At 43.6% G+C, this 24,267-nt stretch overlaps 3 protein-coding genes across 3 annotated transcripts; all 3 read right to left on the bottom strand.

Annotated features, from left to right (window-relative positions):
- Nucleotides 1-11,022: 11,022 nt before the first annotated feature.
- Nucleotides 11,023-14,298, bottom strand: LOC106584449 (complement factor D). The gene is made up of 5 exons (XM_014169804.2): nucleotides 14,161-14,298; nucleotides 13,724-13,886; nucleotides 13,446-13,578; nucleotides 12,972-13,226; nucleotides 11,023-12,425 (listed from the first exon to the last, which is right to left on the bottom strand). The coding sequence occupies exons 1-5, from the start codon at nucleotides 14,213-14,215 to the stop codon at nucleotides 12,270-12,272; spliced, it is 762 nt and encodes a 253-aa protein (XP_014025279.1). The 5' UTR covers nucleotides 14,216-14,298; the 3' UTR covers nucleotides 11,023-12,269.
- Nucleotides 14,299-14,675: 377 nt separating this feature from the next.
- Nucleotides 14,676-16,073, bottom strand: ddn1 (Duodenase-1). Its single transcript, NM_001141601.1, is given in 5 exon segments — nucleotides 14,676-14,977; nucleotides 15,093-15,359; nucleotides 15,473-15,608; nucleotides 15,727-15,877; nucleotides 15,989-16,073. Coding segments are annotated over 5 exon segments (774 nt in total). The 5' UTR covers nucleotides 16,047-16,073; the 3' UTR covers nucleotides 14,676-14,815.
- A 745-nt stretch (nucleotides 16,074-16,818) lies between these two features.
- LOC123729825 (chymase-like) lies at nucleotides 16,819-23,306 on the bottom strand. The gene is given in 5 exon segments (XM_045706185.1): nucleotides 16,819-16,874; nucleotides 17,424-17,553; nucleotides 17,920-17,956; nucleotides 17,958-18,059; nucleotides 23,245-23,306. Coding segments are annotated over 5 exon segments (387 nt in total).
- Between the last annotated feature and the right edge of the window lie 961 nt (nucleotides 23,307-24,267).

Consider the following 24,267-nt stretch of genomic DNA (forward strand, 5'->3'; position numbering starts at 1 on the left):
TCCAAACCCTCAAGCTGCATACTGGACCCTATTCCAACTAAACTACTGAAAGAGCTGCTTCCTGTGCTTGTCCCTCCTATGTTGAACATAATAAACGGCTCTCTATCCACCGGATGTGTACCAAGCTCACTAAAAGTGGCAGTAATAAAGCCTCTCTTGAAAAAGCCGAATCTTGATCCAGAAATTATAAAAAACTATCGGCCTATATCGAATCTTCCATTCCTCTCCAAAATTTTAGAAAAAGCTGTTGCACAGCAACTGACTGCCTTCCTGAAGACAAACAATGTATACGAAACGCTTCAGTCTGGTTTTAGACCCCATCATAGCACTGAGACTGCACTTGTGAAGGTGGTAAATGACCTTTTAATGACGTCAGACCGAGGCTCTGCATCTGTCCTCGTGCTCCTAGATCTTAGTGCCGCTTTTGATACCATCGATCACCACATTCTTTTGGAGAGATTGGAAACCCAAATTGGTCTACATGGACAAGTTCTGGCCTGGTTTAGATCTTATCTGTCGGAAAGATATCAGTTTGTCTCTGTGAATGGTTTGTCCTCTGACAAATCAATTGTAAATTTCGGTGTTCCTCAAGGTTCCGTTTTAGGACCACTATTGTTTTCACTATATATTTTACCTCTTGGGGATGTCATTCGAAAACATAATGTTAAATTTCACTGCTATGCAGACGACACACAGCTGTACATTTCAATGAAACATGGTGAAGCCCCAAAATTGCCCTCGCTAGAAGCCTGTGTTTCAGACATAAAGAAGTGGATGGCTGCAAACTTTCTACTTTTAAACTCGGACAAAACAGAGATGCTTGTTCTAGGTCCCAAGAAACAAAGAGATCTTCTGTTGAATCTGACAATTAATCTGGATGGTTGTACAGTCGTCTCAAATAAAACTGTGAAGGACCTCGGCGTTACTCTGGACCCTGATCTCTCTTTTGAAGAACATATCAAGACTGTTTCAAGGACAGCTTTTTTCCATCTACGTAACATTGCAAAAATCAGAAATTTTCTGTCCAAAAATGACGCAGAAAAATTAATCCATGCTTTTGTTACTTCTAGGCTGGACTACTGCAATGCTCTACTTTCCGGCTACCCGGATAAAGCACTAAATAAACTTCAGTTAGTGCTAAATACGGCTGCTAGAATCCTGACTAGAACCAAAAAATTTGATCATATTACTCCAGTGTTAGCCTCCCTACACTGGCTTCCTGTTAAGGCAAGGGCTGATTTCAAGGTTTTACTGCTAACCTACAAAGCATTACATGGGCTTGCTCCTACCTATCTTTCCGATTTGGTCCTGCCGTACATACCTACACGTACGCTACGGTCACAAGACGCAGGCCTCCTAATTGTCCCTAGAATTTCTAAGCAAACGGCTGGAGGTAGGGCTTTCTCCTATAGAGCTCCATTTTTATGGAATGGTCTGCCTACCAATGTGAGAGACGCAGACTCAGTCTCAACCTTTAAGTCTTTACTGAAGACTTATCTCTTCAGTAGGTCCTATGATTAAGTATAGTCTGGCCCAGGAGTGTGAAGGTGAACGGAAAGGCTGGAGCAACGAACCGCCCTTGCTGTCTCTGCCTTGCCGGTTCCCCTCTTTCCACTGGGATTCTCTGCCTCTAACCCTTTTACAGAGGCTGAGTCACTGGCCTACTGGTGTTCTTCCATGCCGTCCATGGGAGGGGTGCGTCACTTGAGTGGGTTGAGTCACTGACGTGGTCTTCCTGTCTGGGTTGGCGCCCCCCCTTGGGTTGTGCCATGGCGGAGATCGTTGTGGGCTATACTCGGCCTTGTCTTAGGACGGTAAGTTGGTGGTTGGAGACATCCCTCTAGTGGTGTGGGGGCTGTGCTTTGGCAAAGTGGGTGGGGTTATATCCTGCCTGTTTGGCCCTGTCCGGGGTATCATCGGATGGGGCCACAGTGTCTTCTGATCCCTCCTGTCTCAGCCTCCAGTATTTATGCTGCAGTAGTTTGTGTCGGGGGGCTAGGGTCAGTCTGTTACATCTGGAGTATTTCTCTTGTCTTATCCGGTGTCCTGTGTGTATTTAAATATGCTCTCTCTAATTCTCTCTTTCTCTCTTTCTGTCTTTCTCTCGGAGGACCTGAGCCCTAGGACCATGCCTCAGGACTACCTGGTATGATGACTCCTTGCTGTCCCCAGTCCACCTGGCCGTGCTGCTGCTCCAGTTTCAACTGTTCTGCCTGCGGCTATGGAACCCTGACCTGTTCACCGGACGTGCTTGTTGCACCCTCGACAACTACTATGATTATTATTATTTGACCATGCTGGTCATTTATGAACATTTTAACATTTTAACATTTTGACCATGTTCTGTTTTAATATCCACCCTGCACAGCCAGAAGAGGACTGGCCCCCCCTCATAGCCTGGTTCCTCTCTAGGTTTCTTCCTAGGTTTTTGGCCTTTCTAGGGAGTTTTTCCTAGGGAGTTTTTCCTAGCCACCGTGCTTCTTTCACATGCTTTGCTTGCTGTTTGGGGTTTTAGGCTGGGTTTCTGTACAGCACTTTGAGAATATCAGCTGATGTACGAAGGGCTATATAAAAATAAATTTGATTTGATTTGGGAGGAGGACACAAGGGAGTTGTCCACCGTGATAGCGAGATCATGGAAAGGGCAGTCCTTCCCCGGGAGGAAGAGCAGCTCCGTCTTGCCGAGTTTCAGCTTGAGGTGGTGATCCGTCATCCACACTGATATGTCTGTCAGACATGCAGAGATGCGATTCGCCACCTGGTTATCAGAAGGGGGAAAGGAGAAGATTAATTGTGTGTCGTCTGCGTAGCAATGATAGGAGAGACCATGTGAGGATGACAGAGCCAAGTGACTTGGTGTATAGCGAGAATAGGAGAGGGCCTAGAACTGAGCCCTGGGGGACACCAGTGGTGAGAGCACGTGGTGCGGAGACGGATTCTCGCCACACCACCTGGTAGGTGCGACCTGTCCAAGAGTGAGCCGCGCCGGAGATACCCAACTCGGAGAGGGTGGAGAGGAGGATCTGATGGTTCACAGTATCAAAGGCAGCAGATAGGTCTAGAAGGATGAGAGCAGAGGAGAGAGAGTTAGCTTTAGCAGTGCAGAGAGCCTCAGTTGAATGACCAGTCTTGAAACCTGACTGATTTGGATCAAGAAGGTAATTCTGAGAGAGATAGCAGGAGAGCTGTCCAAGGACGGCACGTTCAAGAGTTTTGGAGAGAAAAGAAAGAAGGGATACTGGTCTGTAGTTATTGACATCGGAGGGATCGAGTGTAGGTTTTTTGAGAAGGGGTGCAACTCTCGCTCTCTTGAAGACGGAAGGGACGTAGCCAGCGGTCAAGGATGAGTTGATGAGTGAGGTGAGGTAAGGGAGAAGGTCTCCGGAAATGGTCTGGAGGGGATAGGATCAAGCGGGCAGGTTGTTGGGCGGCCGGCTGTCACAAGACGCAACATTTCATCTGGAGAGAGAGGGAAGAAAGAGGTCAAAGCATAGGGTAGGGCAATGTGAACAGGACCAGCGGTGTCGTTTGACTTAACAAACGAGGATCGGATGTCGTTGACCTTCTTTTCAAAACGGTTGACGAAGTCATCCGCAGAGAGGAAGGGGGGGAGGGGGGGAGGATTCAGGTGGGAGGAGAAGGTGGCAAAGAGCTTCCTAGGGTTAGAGGCAGATGCTTGGAAGTTAGAGTGGTAGAAAGTGGCTTTAGCAGCAGAAACAGAGGAGGAAAATGTAGAGAGGAGGGAGTGAAAAGATGCCAGGTCCGCAGGGAGGCTAGTTTTCCTCCATTTCCGCTCGGCTGCCCGGAGCCCTTTGGGTCTTTTTTATGCACTTATTGATGAAGCCAAGCAACTGTTTTGATTATGCAGAAGTTGTTGATTCTGCTCTTCACAATTCCTCACTGCCAGGCCTAGCTATGGAAACACAATTTCTCTAGTTCAACATCAGGGTGTATTCACTAGTGTAACACTGGTGTTAAAGTCAAACCCGCAGGAACAGTAACACCAGTGACGGTAACAACAGTGACAAATCTGCAGACAATATGACAGCCAATATGGCAGCCAAAGGAGCTCCAACCACACATCTTAAAATTGTAAATCATTAATGAATCATGTGATTTGATCAATTGTTTTAAACACATTTATTTTCCCCTTACTATAAACTGTGTAACAACAGTTACACATCTTAAGGCCTCACAGGAAATCATCAAATGAACAGCTTCCACCCCCAAGCCATAAGATTGTTAAGACAATACTGCTAATTAGCTAATGAAATGGCTACCCGCTGCTGCTACCATCTATTTTCTAGCCTGTTGCTTAGTCACTTTAACCTGACCTCCAGTTGTAGCCGGAAGTTTACATACACCTAAGCCAAATGCATTTAAACTCGGTTTTTCACAATTCCTGACATTTAATCCAAGTAAAAATTCCCTGTCTTAGCTCAGGTAGGATCAACACTTTATTTTAAAAATGCGAAATGTCAGAATAATTGTAGAGAGAATTATTTATTTCAGCTTTTATTTCTTTCATCACATTCCCAGTAGGTCAGAAGTGTACATACACTCAATTTGTATTTGGTAGCATTGCCTTTAAATTGTTTAATTTGGGTCAAACATTTCGGGTAGCCTTCCATAAGCTTCCCACAATAAGTTGGGTGAATTTTGGCCCATTCCTCCTGACAGAGCTGATGTAACTGAGTCAGGTTTGTAGGCCTCCTTACTCACACACGTGTTTTCAGTTCTGCCCACAAATTTTCTATAGGATTGAGGTCAGGGCTTTGTGAAGGCCACTCCAATACCTTGAGTTTGTTGTCTTTAAGCCATTTTGCCACAACTTTGGGGTCATTGTCGATTTGGAAGACCCATTTGCGACCAAGCTTTAACTTCCTGACTGATGTCTTGAGATGTTGCTTCAATATATCCACATACTTGTCATTTTTTGGGATGCCATCTATTTTGTGAAGTGCACCAGTCCCTCCTGCAGCAAAGCACCCCCACAACATAATGCTGCCACCCCCGTGCTTCACGGTTGGGATGGTGTTCTTCGGCTTGCAAGCCTCACCCTTTTTCCTCCAAACATAACGATGGTCATTATGGCCAAACAGTTCTATTTTTGTATGATTTTGTACGAAAAGTACGATCTTTGTCCCCATGTGCAGTTGTAAACCGTAGTCTGGCTTTTTTATGGCGGTTTTGGAGCAGTGGCTTCTTCCTTGCTGAGCGGCCTTTCAGGTTATGTCCATATAGGACTCGTTTTACTGTGGATGTAGATACTTTTGTAAATAAGGGAGAGCCGCACACTCTAGAAGCTCAGATGCAAAAATTTCATATCCAACGTTTCGACAGCCAAGCTGTCTTAATCAGGGTATCATCACAAACACTGCGAGATGACTCGTTTATATAGTGTCAGAAGACACACAGATGTCTGTAATCATGGCCAAATGTGGCCTAATATCATTGGTTAACTCTGAAATATAAAAATGGCATACAAAGAACATACAAAAGAAAAAATGGATAGCATACGATCATAGATACATTTTAGACTACACAAGCTTACAAACAGTTACAATGGCAAAGTCACAAAAATCACAAGAATGGCTTCAGATCAAAGTCTACGTTGAGACCGAAGGGAGCAAGGGTCTTTAAATTAAAGATCCAGGCAGCCACTCGTTTTAACAATAAATTATCAAGGTCACCCCCTCTCCTAGGGAGGGTGACATGTTCGATGCCAATATAACGCAGAGACGAATCGAGTGGTTTGCTTCCATAAAGTGGGCCGCAACTGGGTATGTCAAGTTTTTGCACCTAATGGTGCTACGATGCTCTGAGATACGTACTTTTAATTCACGCTTTGTTTTACCCACATAATTTTTACCACAAGGACAAGTTATAAGATAAATAACTGCCTTAGTGGAGCACGTAATAACACCTTTGATTGGGATCGATTTCCCTGTTTGTGGGTGTTTGAAGGATCTACATTTATAAGTGCCATTGCATTGAGCACAGCCATTACACTTGTAGTTTCCATCCAGTAGGGGCGCAAATAGGCGTTGTTCAGGAATATCTTGGGCTGGTAAATCAGAGTGTACCAATTGGTCTCTGAGATTTCTGCCCCGCGAGAATACGACCAAGGGAAGGTCCGAAAACACATTACCGAGACTATCATCGGATTTTAGAATGTGCCAATGTTTGAGAACGATTCCCTTAATTTATTCAGAGCGCTTTGAATAGCGGGTAGTTAGAACGCAAGAATGCGTCTTTTTGCGAGACTGACCTTGGAAAAAGGTCATGTTTTGTTTTGAATTTTCTCAATGGCAATATTAATCTGATCATTTTTTGTCCCCCTCTCCTTGAACTTTCTGTGCGTCTCAGCCATATTTCTGTCGAAATCTGATTGTTTTTTACAAATTCTTTTGATTCGACAGAATTGGCTGTAGGGCAAACTATTTTTCATGGGAAGTGGGTGACAACTATCAGCCCTCAACAAACTGTTATGATCAGTAGGTTTCCTGTAAAGATCAGTATATAGAACATTATTTTCACACAAGATCAGAAGATCAAGAAAACTGATTTGACGTGTATCAGATTGCATAGTAAATCTCAAATGTTCAGAACAGGAGTTAAGAAAAGTATGGAATGCCTGGAGCTGTTCTGCATCACCCCTCCATAGAACAAAAATATCATCAATATACCGTTTCCAAATAATGATGTTAGGCAAGAGGTCCCGTGTGGCTCAGTTGGTAGAGCATGGTGTTTGCAACGCCAGGGTTGTGGGTTCGATTCCCATGGGGGGCCAGTACGAGAAAAAAAAATATATATATGTATGAAATGTATGCATTCACCACTGTAAGTCACTCTGGATAAGAGTGTCTGCTAAAAGGCCAAATTGTAAATATAATGCAAGAAAACATTTTTGAGAGGGTTGAAAATGGACTGTTTCTCCATGTAACCCACATACAAATTAGCATAGTTAGGAGCCATGGGGAATCCCATAGCAGTACCCTTCGTCTGAATAAAGGAATCATTTAGAAACATGTAATAGTTATGTGTGAGTAGTATTTTAGCCAATGTTATAATACAGGCACTGGAAGGTAGTTCATTAGGGTCACGTTGCAGAAGAAAATGTTCCATGGCTTCAATACCGCCCTCGTGTGGAATATTTGTGTATAACGACTCAACATCAAAAGTAACTAACAAGGTATTCTCAGGGAGAGGATCAAGAGATTCAATGATAGAGATCATACTGCTGGTGTCCTTTACAAAGGAGGGGAGCTGTTCTGCGGGTGGTCTAATAAAAAAGTCAACAAAAGTAGATAGAGGGGCCGTTACTGCATCAATGCCCGCTACAATAGGGCAGCCTGGAGGGTTTGTAACATTCTTGTGTAATTTCGGCAAAGTATAAAAAGCGGCAATTTTAGGGTGTTGAATAGCCAGAAAGTCGTTCTTTTTTGGTTATCTGACCAGAATTTAAATACCCATCTAGGACAGTAAAGATAGTGTTCTGAAATTGGGAAGTAGGGTCACTTCTGAGTTTCTTATAAAAGGTGTTGTCAAGCAGCTGTCTATGACACTCATTTACATAAATTTTGAGTTGTCAACAAATGTGAATTCAATGTTAAACCAAGAAAAGTGTGTGAGTGAGCTCAGAAACATTTAGAAATAACTGTTTTGAAGTTATGTCTTGGTAAAAGCCCATACCCACTGGCGGACTAAGCATTAGGCAGAAGTGGCAATTGCTTCAGGCCTCACATCATCAAAGGGCCTTTCTAGCTGGGCATAAATTATTATTGTACATTTTTTATCATGTTTAAATAATTTATCCCCCACATGCTCCACTCGAGGCGTAAAAAAATAAAAAGACCCATCAAAATCTGTTTAAGCTAGAGGTATGTTTTTTGCATGGGCTGCGTCTCAATCCATCACATCTGCCCATCGATTTCGGACTTCCGCATCTGCGGTGGAAGGTTGCAGAGCTACAGCAGTGTTTGTCAGAACAGAAGACAACCCTGAAAATCGGTCTTCTCACGAAAACATCTGTAGCATCGAACGGTTTGGCTACACACTAATATGACCCATCTTTGGAAAGACCCCCACAAGTGTCACGGGACACCTCTGAAGGTAACCCGGAAACTGGCCAAAAAATGTATGAAAGCAAATAGGGCATTTCCACAAAAGGTATAAGGGTAATTCCACTGTAAAAAAAAATACATAAATATATATATATATATATATATATTCTGAGCTTTCTTATCTCTCAGATAGACGACAGACACTTCAAAACATACTTCCTTTTGATTACATTTTTGACTAGCAGTTTTTCCATGTTATTCAATGCGTTTCTATGGGCTAATAGCAGTTTTTCCATGTATGTTTCATCAAATAAATGTTTTTTATTTTTTTATCAGGGGTCCTAAAATTTGAAATCAAATAGCTAAATGATCCTTGGTATGACCATCGTTAAACAATTCCATATGTTAGCTTAGAAATCCCATCCCGGGCTCTTAGACTCAAGGGGATATAATACACATTTATTTAGTAAAAAGACAAGTGTTGCTAATAATACTGCCATCATTGTCCAGGCAGAGGACAAATACAGTATGTGTAGCCCATGGACAGTATCTGATGCTGTATGGAAAAAAATAGTATGGGGGCCTCTACATGGGGCCTCCAAATCACTAAATTTGCTCCTGCCCATACTTCCTGGTAGACACCTGATTCTAAAAGATAATCAAAGATAGATGCCACATGTGGGTCAGAAGTCAGTGATATAGGGAAACTGATTGACAATTACATTGGTAGAAGTTTGTATGCCTTTTTACCTCTTTTCACAGATGGATCCAAGGACCCAGATAGTGGGCGCACAGGAGCAGGCGTTTACATGAAGGCTAATGAACTGTTGTCCCCAAGTGGGTGGAGGACGTAGAACCTGTTAGAATCATAGTATGCACAGATTCTCTGTCCGTATTGAATAGTTTATCATCTGGTAAATCTAATAGGAGTGACCTACTATTGGAGGTATTGGAGCTTTGAAACAAGATATAATTGATATTAATGTTCCACTTGGTAGAGGTGAGGCCAAATGTAAGATCAGAGCCATTTTGATAGATGAGTGGCAGAAGAGATGGTACTCTGAGCACAATGGCTGGCATTTATATGCCCTCCAAACAAAGGCCGGTGGACCAAGATTCTAAGGTCAGATTAGGAAGAAAGAGGTGGTATTTTCTCGATTGCGTTTAGGACATTGTACATTGAACTTCTCATTACATCTGGTTGGCAAGCATGTGAATGGTTTGTGTCTGAATGTGTATGGTCAATGAAATGGTGGAGCATGGGTTGTTATATTGTTCTAAATATGCTGAAGAGAGGGAAAGATTGAAGTGTGGGGTCATCGAGGTTGGACAGGGTTGGGCGGTTTGGAAGGGATTTTGGGGATGGGCGAGGGTCTATTAGAAGTTATTAGGGCTTTTTTTTTATTTTCTCAGAAGTACTGAGTTAGGTAGGAGGATTTAGAAATGTGGAACTGATGTTGTAAAACGTGATTGACCACCCACTTCAGCACAGTAGGTGGTGGCATGGACCTTTAACATTTGTTTGCAGACCGCCATTATATCATAGAAGAAAAAGAAGATGCCACGTCTCAGACAGCCGTACTTTGCCCCTCCATATATGTGAGTAGGCTGCATTATATTTAGGAGTGGTTGCAATATCAGAGACAGCCTAGTGCACAGTGTGCTCCCGAATCCTGCATCCGCTATCTGGCTCCCAGGTCCCCTCAATGGTTTCTACCGCTGCAGTCATTGTACACATTGTTCCAACTTAAATGACGCAAAAGTATTCTACCACCCACGCTTGTGTAAAATTGTAGTACAACACATGTTGTTTAAATGCTCAAATGCCCATGTGGGCTTGTTAACATTGGTCAGACAAAACACACGCTCAAATTAAGAATAGCTGAACACAAAACAACTATCTGCACCAAAAATATGAACTGCTATGCGATCGTGCGGCACTATGTGAATGTCAATCATAGCTCTGCCTAAACCTTACAATTCTGGGGAATTAAGAAAGTTTCTCTTTCCTCCAGAGGGGGCAATATTGTGAGGGAATTATTACAGAGAGGTACGTTGGATCGACTGCTTAGATTGCGTCGAGCCAAAGGGTCTGAATGAACAGCTCTCTTTCTCATATTTTTTGTAAATATGTTTTTATTTGTTAATTCTCTTTCTTTTGTTATTCAAGTGGAATGTATGTGTAGGAATCTTGAATGACGATCATACTCTTGTTTGAATTACCTGTCTATTTGCTACTGACAGTATTGACATTATTGACATGTTTGATTGACAAGACAAGTGGGACACTCCTCTGCGAGGGTACTTAAAGGCTCTGGTGATTTATGCCGAAACGTAAGCCTATTGTTTGTTTGTTCCATTTAATAAATCTATCAGATTTACACAGAAACGGAGTGCTCCTTTTTCTTTATTCTCCCGGATAGTCACCAGTTGAAGTATCTGGGGTAATGAATGATAGTCACCATGTCACGACTTCTGCCGAAGTCGATGCCTTTCCTTGCTCGGGTGGTGTTCAGCGGTCGACGTCACCGGCCTTCTAGCCATCATTGATCAGTTTCTCATTTTCCATTGGTCTTGTCTTGTTTTCCTACACACCTGTTTACAATCCCATTAATTACATGTTGTGTATTTAACCCTCTGTTTCCCCTCATCTCCTTGTCGGTGATTGTTTTTGTGATGTGATGTTACGTGTGGTTTGTATCGGTGTGCGACAGGTATATGTTACCCATGTTATTTTGTACTTTGGTTGTGGAGTTAGTTTTTTTAATTAAATACTCCATATTAACCAATTTGGTTTCTCACGCGCCTGACTTCCCTGCCACCTACATACACGAATATGACACACCAGTTGAAGTATCCTGTGGTAATGAATGATAGTCACCAGTTGAAGTATCCTGAGGCAATTAATTTCTGGGGGATTTTCAATTCCCCCTTTTTTGTTTAAGCTGGGCTGAAGCATGGTTGGATATACTTTTTAATCATTAGGCTACGTTATGCTTTGAGACAGGCAAAAACACTGCAATGATTAATCAATCAAGCACACCAATCAATGACATAGTCTGACAAGGTGCAGTATCTGACACTGAGTCCTCTCCTCAGGAGTGGTGTAAAGTACTTAAGTAAAAATACTTTAAAGTACTACTTAAGTAGGTTTTTGGGGTATCTGTACTTTACTTTACTATTTATATTTTTGACAACTTACTTTTACTTCACTAGATTCCTAAAGAAAATAATGTACTTTTTACTCTACACATTTTTTCCCTGACACCCAAAAGTACTCAAAAGTAATTTTGCATGGCTAGCAGGACAGGAAAATGGTCAAATTCACTCACTTATCAAGAGAACATCCCTGGTCATCCCTATTGCCTCTGATCTGGCGGACTCACTAAACAAAAATGCTTTGTTTTTAAATTATATCTGAGTGTTTGTGTGTGCCCCTGGCTATCTGTAAATAAATTTAAAAAAAGAAAATGGTGCCATCTGGTTTGTTTAATATATGGAATTTGAAATTATTTATACTTGTACTTTTACTTTCAATTCTTAAGTATATTTTAGAAATTAAATTCACTTTTGATACTTACGTTTATTTAAAACCAACCACTGCTCCTCAGGTAAACTATCGTAGGGATTTGATGGAACCTGCTGGAGCCAACAATGCATCCAACCTTCAGTAACATTGGCCAACTTATATATATAGAGTCTACTGCCTGACCATCCATACCAGGTGAGTGACCAAGAGCCTAAATGATGTAGAGAATCTGCATATGCTAATGTTACATTGTTTTGTTTTTACTTTAAATCAGTAGTTGCTTTTAGTCTTTGAACATCAATTCAAGAAATGATGGCCTGAGGATTTTTGCTAAACCATTTAGGGAACTCATGTCCTCCAGAGTGAGACACAGGAGCCAAAATGAGTTAACAAAGTTGAATAAGAACGTCAACAAGGGAACAAGTGATCATTAAACACCTTGTGCAAACCTGGTCTAAATGAGATCATCAGTTATATTGTGTAAACACACACTGACAGCTTACATGCCCAAAACCTTAAAGGCAAAATCCACCAAAAAATTTGGGCTGGTGACACTTTGCTTCTTGAGTCCAGTATCTTAACTTGACTGCTGATATGCAAAACATTTTGTGACTATTAACAGTGGACTAATGAAAACAATTATAAAATATATTTTTGTTGAGTGGATTTTCCCTTTAAGGGTTTCTAGTTAACACTGTCTGAATCCATCGGCGGTAGGAAGCCACTCGTGTGTACACATCAGGGGTACTGGGGTTGGCACACCTCTGCCCTGAGAAAGAGACAATGCCCGCTGACATCCCGTTACACACCAACGGACCTCCTGAATCACCCTGCAAAGAACAAAGGAGGAGTAGCATAGTTACAGCCTTGACTAGGATCAACTTTTATTCTAGTTACCTTAAGAGTCTAAGTGGTTTTAAGATGGTCATACCAAGGATAATTTAGCCACTGAATGTTGAATTTTAGAACCCCTTTAAGCAGTCAACAATTTATGTGTTCTCTGTCACCTGCATGTTAAATGGTCCAGGAACAAAGGACAATGCCAAAGGACTAGACTTTATATATATTTTTTACCCACATAAAAAAATGGCACTAAACTACTTCCATATATTTGTTGATAATTTTTTTTAAACTGGTACCGGGCTACCTTCAGACCAGTCCTGTGACGCAGTGGATTGCAGCCCATGCAAAAAACTGATATCTCTAGCTTAAACTGATGGATTTTGATGGGGATTTATGTATTATCTAATTTGATTTCTGCAGGGGCATGGACATCGGCTCTAGGGAGTTATAGCCAAGTTGTAGACAATAATAGCCTGTCCCGACCAGGAAAAACTCATTGCAGAGAGTTATAGCCTAAAACAGTGCAGTCATACCGAGCAGAAGCCTTGGAAAGCTCTGGGGCCTGTTGCGCACACCATGCGGCTGGAGATTTCAACGGCTGTCCACCTGCGGGCACATTCTCTGGGAGGGACGATAGTGGCGTTGACCTCCTGCAACTTGTCTGGTAGTGTGCCATTATCACCTATATCCCCCCAGCCGGCCGTGGTGCACATGCTTCCCTCAGCCATAGAGCCATTCATCAGAGGGATCAACTGTACTGCTGTGTTGAGGGTGGCCCTCGCTCTCAACTAAGAATGATCACAGAGATAACACACTGTATAGATGATCTGTATGTCTTCATATATATATGTATGATGTAAATATATTTAGGATATAATTATACTTTTTCTATCAGTTTTGCATGATTCTATAATCTATTTGATGTATTTTCATGGACATTAAACCTACAATTAGAAGTTAGCTTACAATAATCTCCATGGTGATACTATGTCCTTGATGTCACTCACCTTGAGAAGCATGATGTCATTCTCCAGGTTGTCCCCATACCTCGGATGTGGAATGGATCGAACCACATCCAATACTTGTTGTGAATTTTCATCCTCTGACAAGTCGTGAGCCCCAAGAACCACCTTGTATCGTCTGAAAATCAGTACATGAAAGAATTTAGGAGGCAATATTTATTTGCGCAATTACCTTGAAGGACTAGTGCAATAACTTTGAGGGAAATTAGTTTGAGAAAATCTGAGAGAGGTTAATATGTTAATGTTTTGATAGAGATTCTCACCCATCACAGTGAGCAGCGGTGAGGACAAAATCCTCTCTCACCAGAACTCCTCCACAGATGTGTTGACCACGAGACTGAAGGGAAGCCATGTAGGGACGAGAGTTGCGAGCAGCCTCTCTGCCACCAACAATACCCACTTTCGGCACCTTGCGCCCATCAGTGCCTTTGAACAGAAAGTAGAGAAGACTATTTCAATAGCTTTTGTCTATAGCTCTGCAATGCTACTATATCCGCACAGCTTACAACAAATTATGGTACTGTATGTCAGTTTGTTCATTACTGCGAAATAGAATATGAACCGCTGTATGCAAAAGCATTGAAATTGGTCAAATATACTTTTCATAACTAGTGCTATACTTTTCAATGTTAGTCTGCATGGTGCAGTCAGTTTAGTGCTATTGGTAGTTAGTGTGTTATAGAAATGAAACATAGCTTACTATTCAAGGCGATGAGCAGAATAACTATGTGAAGAACCACTGAGCAGATTGCCATAGTGCAAATGGACAAATGCCATGATGCACCTCGTGGGTATAAATATGTAGGGTGGGCGGGAGGGTGTTACTTTTTCAAAATGTGGTTATAGACAGTACTGGCTCTTTGTTCAACCCCCCAGTGTTTGCCAATATGTTGCTGTGGCTTCATGGTTTCAAATGTTGCTTGGTGTAGTCTATGATGAAAGCTGGTTGTGATATTATGAAATGATAATTCTGCTGGTTGGTCTGATTGCATAGAGAACACTTGTGCAATGAGACGCTACCACTAACCGTTGTTTAAAGTGTTAGAAATTTGTGGTGTTTGTGGTTCTGTGCATTACAGTTTGCCATGATGGGCTCAGTTTGTTGGTTTAACGAATAAATACAAAAAATGGTTTGGCCTGCAAAATTGTTTAGGTATAACACACAGTGCATGCCTTCTGATGTGTATGCAAATAATATCACTAGAGCAATTTCACCATGATTAAGAACACATTTATTTCCCTTACAGTACATGGTAATGCATTAGACAGTTTAACAGCAAACTAAAGAATCAGTAATATCATCAGTTATGTGTAATAGCCAAAGGCATAATTTTGCAGCAAACAAAGTATCCATTCTAACATGACTGCTTGTTGATGACCTCCTTTATCCAGGGTAAGTACTTGGAAATCTGAGTGTAAACATTGGGCACGTTGGGATAGGCACAGTTTCCATTCATGTTGAAGGAGACGATGCCCACTGCCTCTCCATTGCACACCAAAGGACCACCAGAATCCCCCTGTGGGAAAGAGAATAATCCCCTTATATGCCAAACATTGCTTACTGGTTCTTGCTTTGGATCTTCATTTATGATGTGTGTGTATTGAATGTAAATTAAATTAAATTAGACAAACCTGACATGTGCCTTTGTTGGTCGGGTATCCACCTGCACAGATGACATTGGGAGGAAGATTAAAGTCGACATGGTCCCACTGCTTCTGGCAGACCTTCAGATCAATGGCTTCCACATCCACCACTTGAAGTTCGTCAACGAATGGTCTGTCTGTTGTTGTAGTGCCCCATCCAGCAGCAAGGCACTTTGTGTTGGGTTTGAGGACTTTATCCTTGGTTGGAAGCCTCACTTTTTTCACAGATTTGCTTAATTTAACTTTCCTAGACAGCTTGAAACACATTTAATATCTGTTTAGCAGTTATGAAAGTATATGACCTTCTAGCACTTTCAGGATACTCTGTTATATCATATGAAGACAAATATATTTAACTAAAGCCCTACCTTTAGAAGCATGATGTCACTACCATCCTTTACATTTTCATATGAGTTGGATTTGCATTTGCGTTCCACATTGTATCTGACAGCTTTCCCGAGGCCCATCTTGATGTTGTGGGTACCAAGAACAACACTCAAGTTGCTACACAAGGTGCAGAACAATGTGTTTATCAGTCTGAGTAGTAAGGACGCTCAATGTATGTAATGATATGTTATTATTTGGAATTTACAGTTGTAATTGAGTTAGGCTACTACTGTACCTTTTGTTACAGTGTGCAGCTGTTAGCACAAAGTCTGGAGTGATCACGAATCCTCCACAGATGTGCTTCTCATTGTTCTGCACAGAGGCCATGTACTGCAAGGAATTCCTCTTGGCTTTTTTCCCATTGATGATTTGACCCCCAAATGCAACTGAGAGGGTAAAAGTAGTACAGACAGCCACAATGAACTAAACCGTAAGGTAATAGGCAAATGTTAGAATCTCATTGATGTGTGTCCATTGAGTTCAGCAGAGAGACTTACCCGAATGTCCCAGATAGGTCAGGAGAACAGTGAGTAGAAGTTTGTTTATGGTGTGCATGTTTGGAGGGCTTGTCAAATGATCCAGGATTACCTGATTCATATGGCCCCTTTATATACACTAGACAGCAGTTTTTTTCTGCAGAAAACTGTGTGGCTTCACTTCTATGATGACTATCTATGATAATTCTAGCGATCCATGTATGGTTTCTTCCGGTTAAGGCAAGGTAGGTGGTCTCTGCATTTACTGGAACTCTGGCAGCCCTTCTACACATTAATGTAGGTGGTGAGTTATCATAGACACATAATAGCCTGCAGTATTGCATACCTCATAGGTCAACTCATCTCCCCCTCTCTCATGAAAAAGCCTTGTCTTCTCTGGTTCGATGCTTTCCGGTGTTAGCATGCCAACCAAGTGGTTTACAAAGGAGGACAACACTCTTGATGCCTTGAAAGACACTGGAACCTTGCCAATCCCACCAGGGTAAAAAGAGGGACCGTTCTTTTTCACAATGAAAACAAAATGTAAAAATATGAAACGGGGCATAACTTTCAAGTCACTATAGAAACAACAGTAAATGACATATTTAAATGTGTTGCTAGTTTAAGATTAAGAGGAAGTTGTGCTGTCAACCTTGTTGACTCATCTTGATCCTTTGTGGTATTCTTCTGTCAAATGTTCTGCATCCCCTCTGAGTGACAGACAGGCAAGCAGGCAGAGAGGCAGACTGGAAGACAGACAGACAGACTTACAGACAGATCATGTCCTCTGGTCTGGGAACTGCAGCTGTGGTGTGGTTTCAAAGCATTGTGTCGCCTTCATCAAACCAGAGTTACTTTGTTGTCTTGACCACAAGTTTCCACGTGTGGTGGAGTTTGATGAAGACAGCTGAAGATGTAAGAGGAGATAGCTTTCTAAAGATGTATACATGTTGGCTTAAAGAGCTAAGTCATCATTTTAATTGCACATACCCTTGGTCTGAAGTGAAAGATGGAAAAGACACATTCACTTGCATGCATATACACTCTCTCTTACAAGCGCATTCATATTCTTCTCACACTCTCACGCTAACACACAGCACAAGGTTTATTTAAGGACTGATGGTCTTTTCTGTTTGATAAATTACATTTTATTAATTACAAATGTCTTCATTTGGTTCCTTAATACCTTATGATACACTTGATCCAGGAGAGATACTTGGATATTTTGGTATAGATGTTGGGCTCCTTGTGATTGTCACAGTTTCCTTTTTCATTGAAGGACACAACTCTCACTGCTGTCCCCTTACACACCAGAGGCCATCTGAATCTCCCTGGTTAAAAACAGCTACTCTGCAAATCAAGTCACTTCTCTATAATGAATGCATTATCAGACCAACCTTAACTACATTATCTGACCATACCTGACAAACACCTTTATAATCAGCCGCAGTATCACCAGCACATATCATAGACGGGGTTATGGTGGCAGTGTTCCCCCATGATCTCTGGCAGGAGGCTCTGTCTATGACGGTGACATTCACCTCCAGAAGATGTGGGTTTGCAGTTCCACCTGTTTTGGTGGCACCCTACCCAGCTACATACAGTACAGTAGAATTTGGCCATGATGTCCTAGTCTTTCTTAGGGAGAGGGGGGGATCTGTTGCACAGATTTGTTTTTCGGCATAGTTTTGACGAGCTATATTTGGAGCATATGACTGTAGTTAGATACAGTCGATTCTCAAGTAACCTATATGATATTATGCAAAGCAGTGTTATGCACATCTTCAAAAGGTTTTCATATATGATTACTGCACCGGATTTGAACAAACGCAAAATGTTTGCTTATTTCTTTCTCTATTTGATCTAAGGGCTGTTGGCATATATTACCTGGGCAATGGTGTGCTAAGCTAAGAGACATTCTGACATGTGTGCATTCTTCCACTGTCATGTACCTGCAACAGCATGATGTCGTTCTGAAATGTCTTAGTTGTACCCAGGATGTATGTGGTAATATTTCACATCAATCTTGCGAGCAGAGCTTTCCTGCCTTGAAATGTCATGAGCACCAACCACAACCATCAGATTCACACCGCTGTGAAGAGGAAACAACAGTCTACTTGCTGAGCATTGTCTCCGCAGAGGAACTCTGGAGCTTCTTCAGAGTGACCATCGGGTTCTTGGTCACGTCCCTGACCAAGGCCCTTCTCCCCCAATTGCTCAGTTTGACCGGGCGGCAAGCTCTTGGTGGTTCAGATGGATTGAATCACTATGGGGGCCCAAGTTCCTCACACGGTACGTTGCTGTGTGGTTGAGTAGGTCAAATTTAAAAGAAATTGGTCACGCCCTGACCATAGAGAGCCCATGGTTCTCTATGGTATAGTAGGTCAGGGCGTGACTGTGGGTGTTCTATGTTGTTTATAAGAAACAATACTGTGCTGCCGTATTCATTGATCTGGCCAAGGCTTTCGACTCTGTCAATCACCACATCCTCATCGGCAGACTCAGTAGCCTTGGTTTCTCAAATGATTGCCTCGCCTGGTTCTCCAACTAGTTCAATGTGTCAAATCGGATGGCCTGTTGTCCGGGCCTCTGGCAGTCTCTATGGAGGTGCCAGAGGGTTCAATTCTTGGGCCAACTCTTTTCTCTGTATACATCAATGATGTCGCTCTTGCTGCTGGTGAGTCTCTGATCCACCTCTACGCAGACGATACCATTCTGTATAATACTGGCCCTTCTTTGGACACTGTGTTAACAACCCTCCAGACGAGCTTCAATGCCATACAACTCTCCTTCCGTAGCCTCCAACTGCTCTTAAATACAAGTAAAACTAAATGCATGCTCTTCAACCAATCGCTGCCCGCACCTGCCCGCCCGTCCAGCATCACTACTCTGGATGGTTCTGACTTAGAAAATGTGGACAACTACAAATACCTAGTGTCTGGTTAGACTGTAAACTCTCCTTCCAGACTCACATCAAACATCTATTTCGCAACAAAGCATCCTTCACTCATTCTGTCAAACATACCCTCGTAAAACTGACCATCCTACCGATCCTCGACTTTGGCAATGTCATTTACAAAATAGCCTCCAATACCCTACTCAATAAACTGAATGCAGTCTATCACAGTGCCATCCGTTTTGTCACCAAAGCCCCATATACTACCCACCACTGCGACCTGTACGCTCTCGTTGGCTAGCCCTCACTTCATACTCGTCGCCAAACCCACTGGCTCCACGTCATCTACAAGACCCTGCTAGGTAAAATCACCCCTTATCTCAGCTCACTGGTCACCATAGCAGCACCCACCTGTAGCACGTGCTCCAGCAGGTATATCTCTCTGGTCACCCCCAAAGCCAATTCCTCCTTTGGCCGTCTCTCCTTCCAGTTCTCTGCTGCCAATGACTGGAACGAACTACAAAAATCTCTGAAACTGGAAACACTTATCTCCCTCACTAGCTTTTAGCACCAGCTGTCAGAGCAGCTCACAGATCACTGCACCTGTACATAGCCCATCTATAATTTAGCCTAAGCAACTACAGTGAGGGAAAAAAGTATTTTGATCACCTGCTGATTTTGTATGTTTGCCCACTGACAAAGAAATGATCAGTCTATAATTTTAATGGTAGGTTTATTTGAACAGTGAGAGACAGAATAACAAGAAATACATCCAGAAAACGCATGTCAAAAATGTTATAAATTGATTTGCATTTTAATGAGGGAAATATGTATTTGACCCCCTCTCAATCAGAAAGATTTCTGGCTCCCAGGTGTCTTTTATACAGATAACGAGCTGAGATTAGGAGCACACTCTTAAAGAGAGTGCTCCTAATCTCAGTTTGTTACCTGTATAAAAGACACCTGTCCACAGAAGCACTCAATCAATCAGATTCCAAACTCTCCACCATGGCCAAGACCAAAGAGCTCTCCAAGGATGTCAGGGACAAGATTGTAGACCTACGCAAGGCTGGAATGGGCTACAAGACCTTCGCCAAGCAGCTTGGCGAGAAGGTGACAACAGTTGGTGCGATTATTCGCAAATGGAAGAAACACAAAAGAACTGTCAATCTCCCTCGGCCTGGGGCTCCATGCGAGATCTCACCTCGTGGAGTTGCAATGATCATGAGAACGGTGAGGAGTCAGCCCAGAACTACGCGGGAGGATCTTGTCAATGATCTCAAGGCAGCTGGGACCATAGTCACCAAGAAAACAATTGGTAACACACTACGCCGTGAAGGACTGAAATCCTGCAGCGCCCACAAGGTCCCCCTGCTCAAGAAAGCACATATACATGCCTGTCTGAAGTTTGCCAATGAACATCTGAATGATTCAGAGGACAACTGGGTGAAAGTGTTGTGGTCAGATGAGACCAAAATGGAGCTCTTTGGCATCAACTAAACTCGCCGTGTTTGGAGGAGTAGGAATGCTGCCTATGACCCCAAGAAAACCATCCCCACCGTCAAACATGGATGTGGAAACATTATGCTTTGGGGGTGTTTTTCTGCTAAGGAGACAGGACAACTTCACTGCATCAAAGGGATGATGGACGGGGCCATGTACCGTCAAATCTTGGGTGAGAACCTCCTTCCCTCAGCCAGGGCATTGAAAATGGGTCATGGATGGGTATTCCAGCATGACAATGACCCAAAACACACGGCCAAGGCAACAAAGGAGTGGCTCAAGAAGTAGTACATTAAGGTCCTGGAGTGGCCTAGCCAGTCTCCAGACCTTAATCCCTTAGAAAATCTGTGGAGGGAGCTGAAGGTTCGAGTTGCCAAACATCAGCCTCGAAACCTTAATGACTCGGAGAAGATCTGCAAAGAGGAGTGGGACAAAATCCCTCCTGAGATGTATGCAAACCTGGTGGCCAACTACAAGAAACGTCTGACCTCTGTGATTGCCAGCAAGGGTTTTGTCACCAAGTACTAAGTCATGTTTTCCAGAGGGGTCAAATACTTATTTCTCTCATTAAAATGCAAATCAATTTATAACATTTTTGACATGTGTTTTTCTGGATTTTTTTCTTGTTATTCTGTCTCACTGTTCAAATAAACCTACCATTAAAATTATAGACGGATCATTTCTTTGTCAGTGGGCAAACGTACAAAATCAGCAGGGGATCAAATACTTTTTTCACTCACTGTACCTCTTCCCCTACTGTATTTATTTATTTATTTTGCTCCTTTGCACCCCATTATTTCTATTTCTACTTTGCACTTTCTTCCACTACAAATCTACCATTCCAGTGTTTTACTTGCTATATTGTATTTACTTTGCCACCAAGGCCTTTTTTCCCTTTACCTCCCTTATCTCACCTCATTTGCTCACATTGTATTTAGACTTATTTTTCTACTGTATTATTGACTGTATGTTTGTTTTACTCCATGTGTAACTCTGTGTTGTTGTATGTGTCGAACTGCTTTGCTTTATCTTGGCCAGGTCGTAATTGTAAATGAGAACTTGTTCTCAACCTGCCTACCTGGTTAAATAAAGGTGAAATAAATAAATAAATAAAAATAAAAATGTTGGTGTGCTTGGTATGGTTCCCAATCAGAGGCAGCTGTTTGGACATGTCTCTGATTGGGGATCATATTTAGGCAGCCATTTCCCCAATGTGTTTTGTGGGATCTTGTTTTTGTGTAGGTGCCTATTTGCACTTCACTGTCTTCACGTTTCGTTTGATCATTTATTGTTTTTGTATTTTGCTGAAGTTTCACGTTATAATAAAGATGTGGAACGCTACTCATGCTGCGCCTTGGTCCAATCATTACGATGAACGTGATAGAAGATCCCACCACAACAGGACCAAGCAACGTACCCAGGAGGAGAAGGCCTCCTGGACTTACGAGGAGATCGAGGAGAGAATATCATGGACTTGGGAGGAAATCTTGGCAAGATACGAAAGCCTGCCGTGGAAGCAGACGCAAGGAGAGAAGGGAGGACAGCGACGACACCGGGGTTCGCGGCCACAAAGACAGCTCAAAAGACAGCCCAAAATCTTTTGGGGGGGTGCACAAGGGGTGGTCGGCAGAACCGAGGAGTGAACCAGAGCCAGTCTGGGAGAAGAGGAAAAAACTGGAGGAGAGTGAACGGAGAGAATCAGAGACCGTCAGTGAGTTGAGGGAGAATTTGGAGGAGAGAGAAATGAGAGAGTTGTTGAATTGGTGGAGGATGCACGACATTTGCCCTAAGGAGCGTGTTATTGGTTTACTGCCACCTGAGTCAGCTCTCCATACTCGTCCTGAGGAGCGTGCTATCAGTCTGGTGAAAGTTGTGCCGGCTCCACGCACCAGGTCTCCAGTACGCCTTCCCAGCCCTGTACGTCCTGTTCTAGCTCTCCACACTCGCCTTGAGGAGCGTGTCATCGAACCGGTACCATTGATGCCGGTTCTACGCACCAGGTCTCCAGTGCGCCTCCACAGCCCAGTACGTCCTATGCCAGCTCCTCGCACTTGCCGTGCGAGGTGTGTCATCGAACCGTTACCATTGATGCCGGTTCTACGCACCAGGACTCCAGTGCGCCTCCACAGCCCAGTACATCCTATGCCAGCTCCTCGCAGTGGGTCATCGAACCGGTACCATTGATGCTGGCTATACGCACTAGGTCTCCAGTATGTCTCCACAGCCCAGTACGTCCTATGTCAGCTCCACGCACCAGGCCTCCAGTGCGCCTCCCCAGTCTGGTACGTCCTGTGCCGGCCCCACGCACCAGGCCTCCAGTGTGCCTCCCCAGTCCGGTACGTCCTGTGCCGGCCCCACGCATCAGGCCTCCAGTGCGCCTTCACAGTCCAGAGCTTCCAGCAACAGTTCCCAGTCCAGAGCTTCTGGATACGGTTCCCAGTCCAGAGCTTCCGGCGACGGTTCACAGTCCAGAGCTTCCGGCGACGGTTCCCAGTCCAGAGCTTCCGGCGACGGTTCCCAGTCCAGAGCTTCCGGCGACGGTTCCCAGTCCGGAACCTCCTGAGACGGTCCACAATCCGGAACCTCCTGAGACGGTTTACGGTCCGGGACCTCCAGCGACAGTCCACGGTCCGGAACCTCCAGCGATGGTCAACGGTTCGGAACCTTCAGCGAGGGTCAATGATCCGGAGCTTCCAAACACGGCGTCCAGTCCAGCTCCATGGCAGGAGCTCTCCTCTGGGCAATGCCCAGTCCAGACACGTCGTCCAGTCCCGCTCCATGGCAGGAGCTCTCCTCTGCGCCGATGCCCAGCCCAGATACGGCGTCCAGTCCCGCTCCATGGCAGGAGCCTTCCTCTGCGCTGATGTCCAGTTCAAACACGGTGTCCAGTCCAGCTCCATGGAAGGAGCCCTCCTCGGCGCCGATGCCCAGTCCAGACATGGCGTCCAGTCCCGCTCCATGGCAGGAGCCTTCCTCGGCATCGAGATCCAGTCCAGGCACCGTGTTCAGCCTGGACCGCGGGATGAGCGGTTTCTTCGGCCCGCACCAGAGCCACCACCAAAGATGGTGGATTCGCGAGCTGAGCGGTTTCTTCATCCCGCACTTCAGCCCCCGATGCTGGCAGATCTGCGGGTACTTCGTCCCGCACCAGAGCCGCCATTGACACTAATCACCCCCCCCACCCTCCCTATTTGGTTTCAGGTTTTGTGGCCGGAGTCCGCACCTTGGGGGGGGGTACTGTCACACCCTGACCATAGAGAACCAAGGGCTCTCTATGGTATAGTAGGTCAGGGTGTGACTTGGGGTGTTCTATGTTGTTTATTTCTATGTTGATGTGTTTGGTATGGTTACCAATCAGAGGCAGCTGTTTAGCGTTGTCTCTGATTGGGGATCATATTTAGGCAGCCATTTCCCCACTGTGTTTTGTGGGATCTTGTTTTTGTGTAGGTGCCTGTTTGCACTTCACTGTCTTCACGTTTTGTTTGATCATTTATTATTTTTGTATTTTGCTGAAGTTTCACGTTATAATAAAGATGTGAAACACTACTCACGCTGCGCCTTGGTCCAATCATTACGACGAACGTGACAAAATGTGCCATCTTACTGCCCCAGAAGTCAGGGGTACAGTTCCTGCTTCTGCCTGTCCCACTTTCCCTCCTCTGTCTCCTGCTATTTCTAATCTGTCGAAACAAAGCACTGAAAAATAAAGGTAGACTTCCACAGAATAATATTCTCCCAAGGCCCTATTCAGACTTGACACATTGATTTAACGTGGACAAAAGGAAAAAGAAAAGGACCACTTGCCCCTTGAAGTTTAAACACAGCAAAATTCCAAGCCAAAGAAAAGAGGAACAAACCAAAGTAATGGACAAATGGAAGAACTCGAACAGGACAATGACGA

Source organism: Salmo salar, chromosome ssa23 (genome assembly GCF_905237065.1).
Source record: "Salmo salar chromosome ssa23, Ssal_v3.1, whole genome shotgun sequence".
NCBI classification, from domain to species: domain Eukaryota; kingdom Metazoa; phylum Chordata; class Actinopteri; order Salmoniformes; family Salmonidae; genus Salmo; species Salmo salar.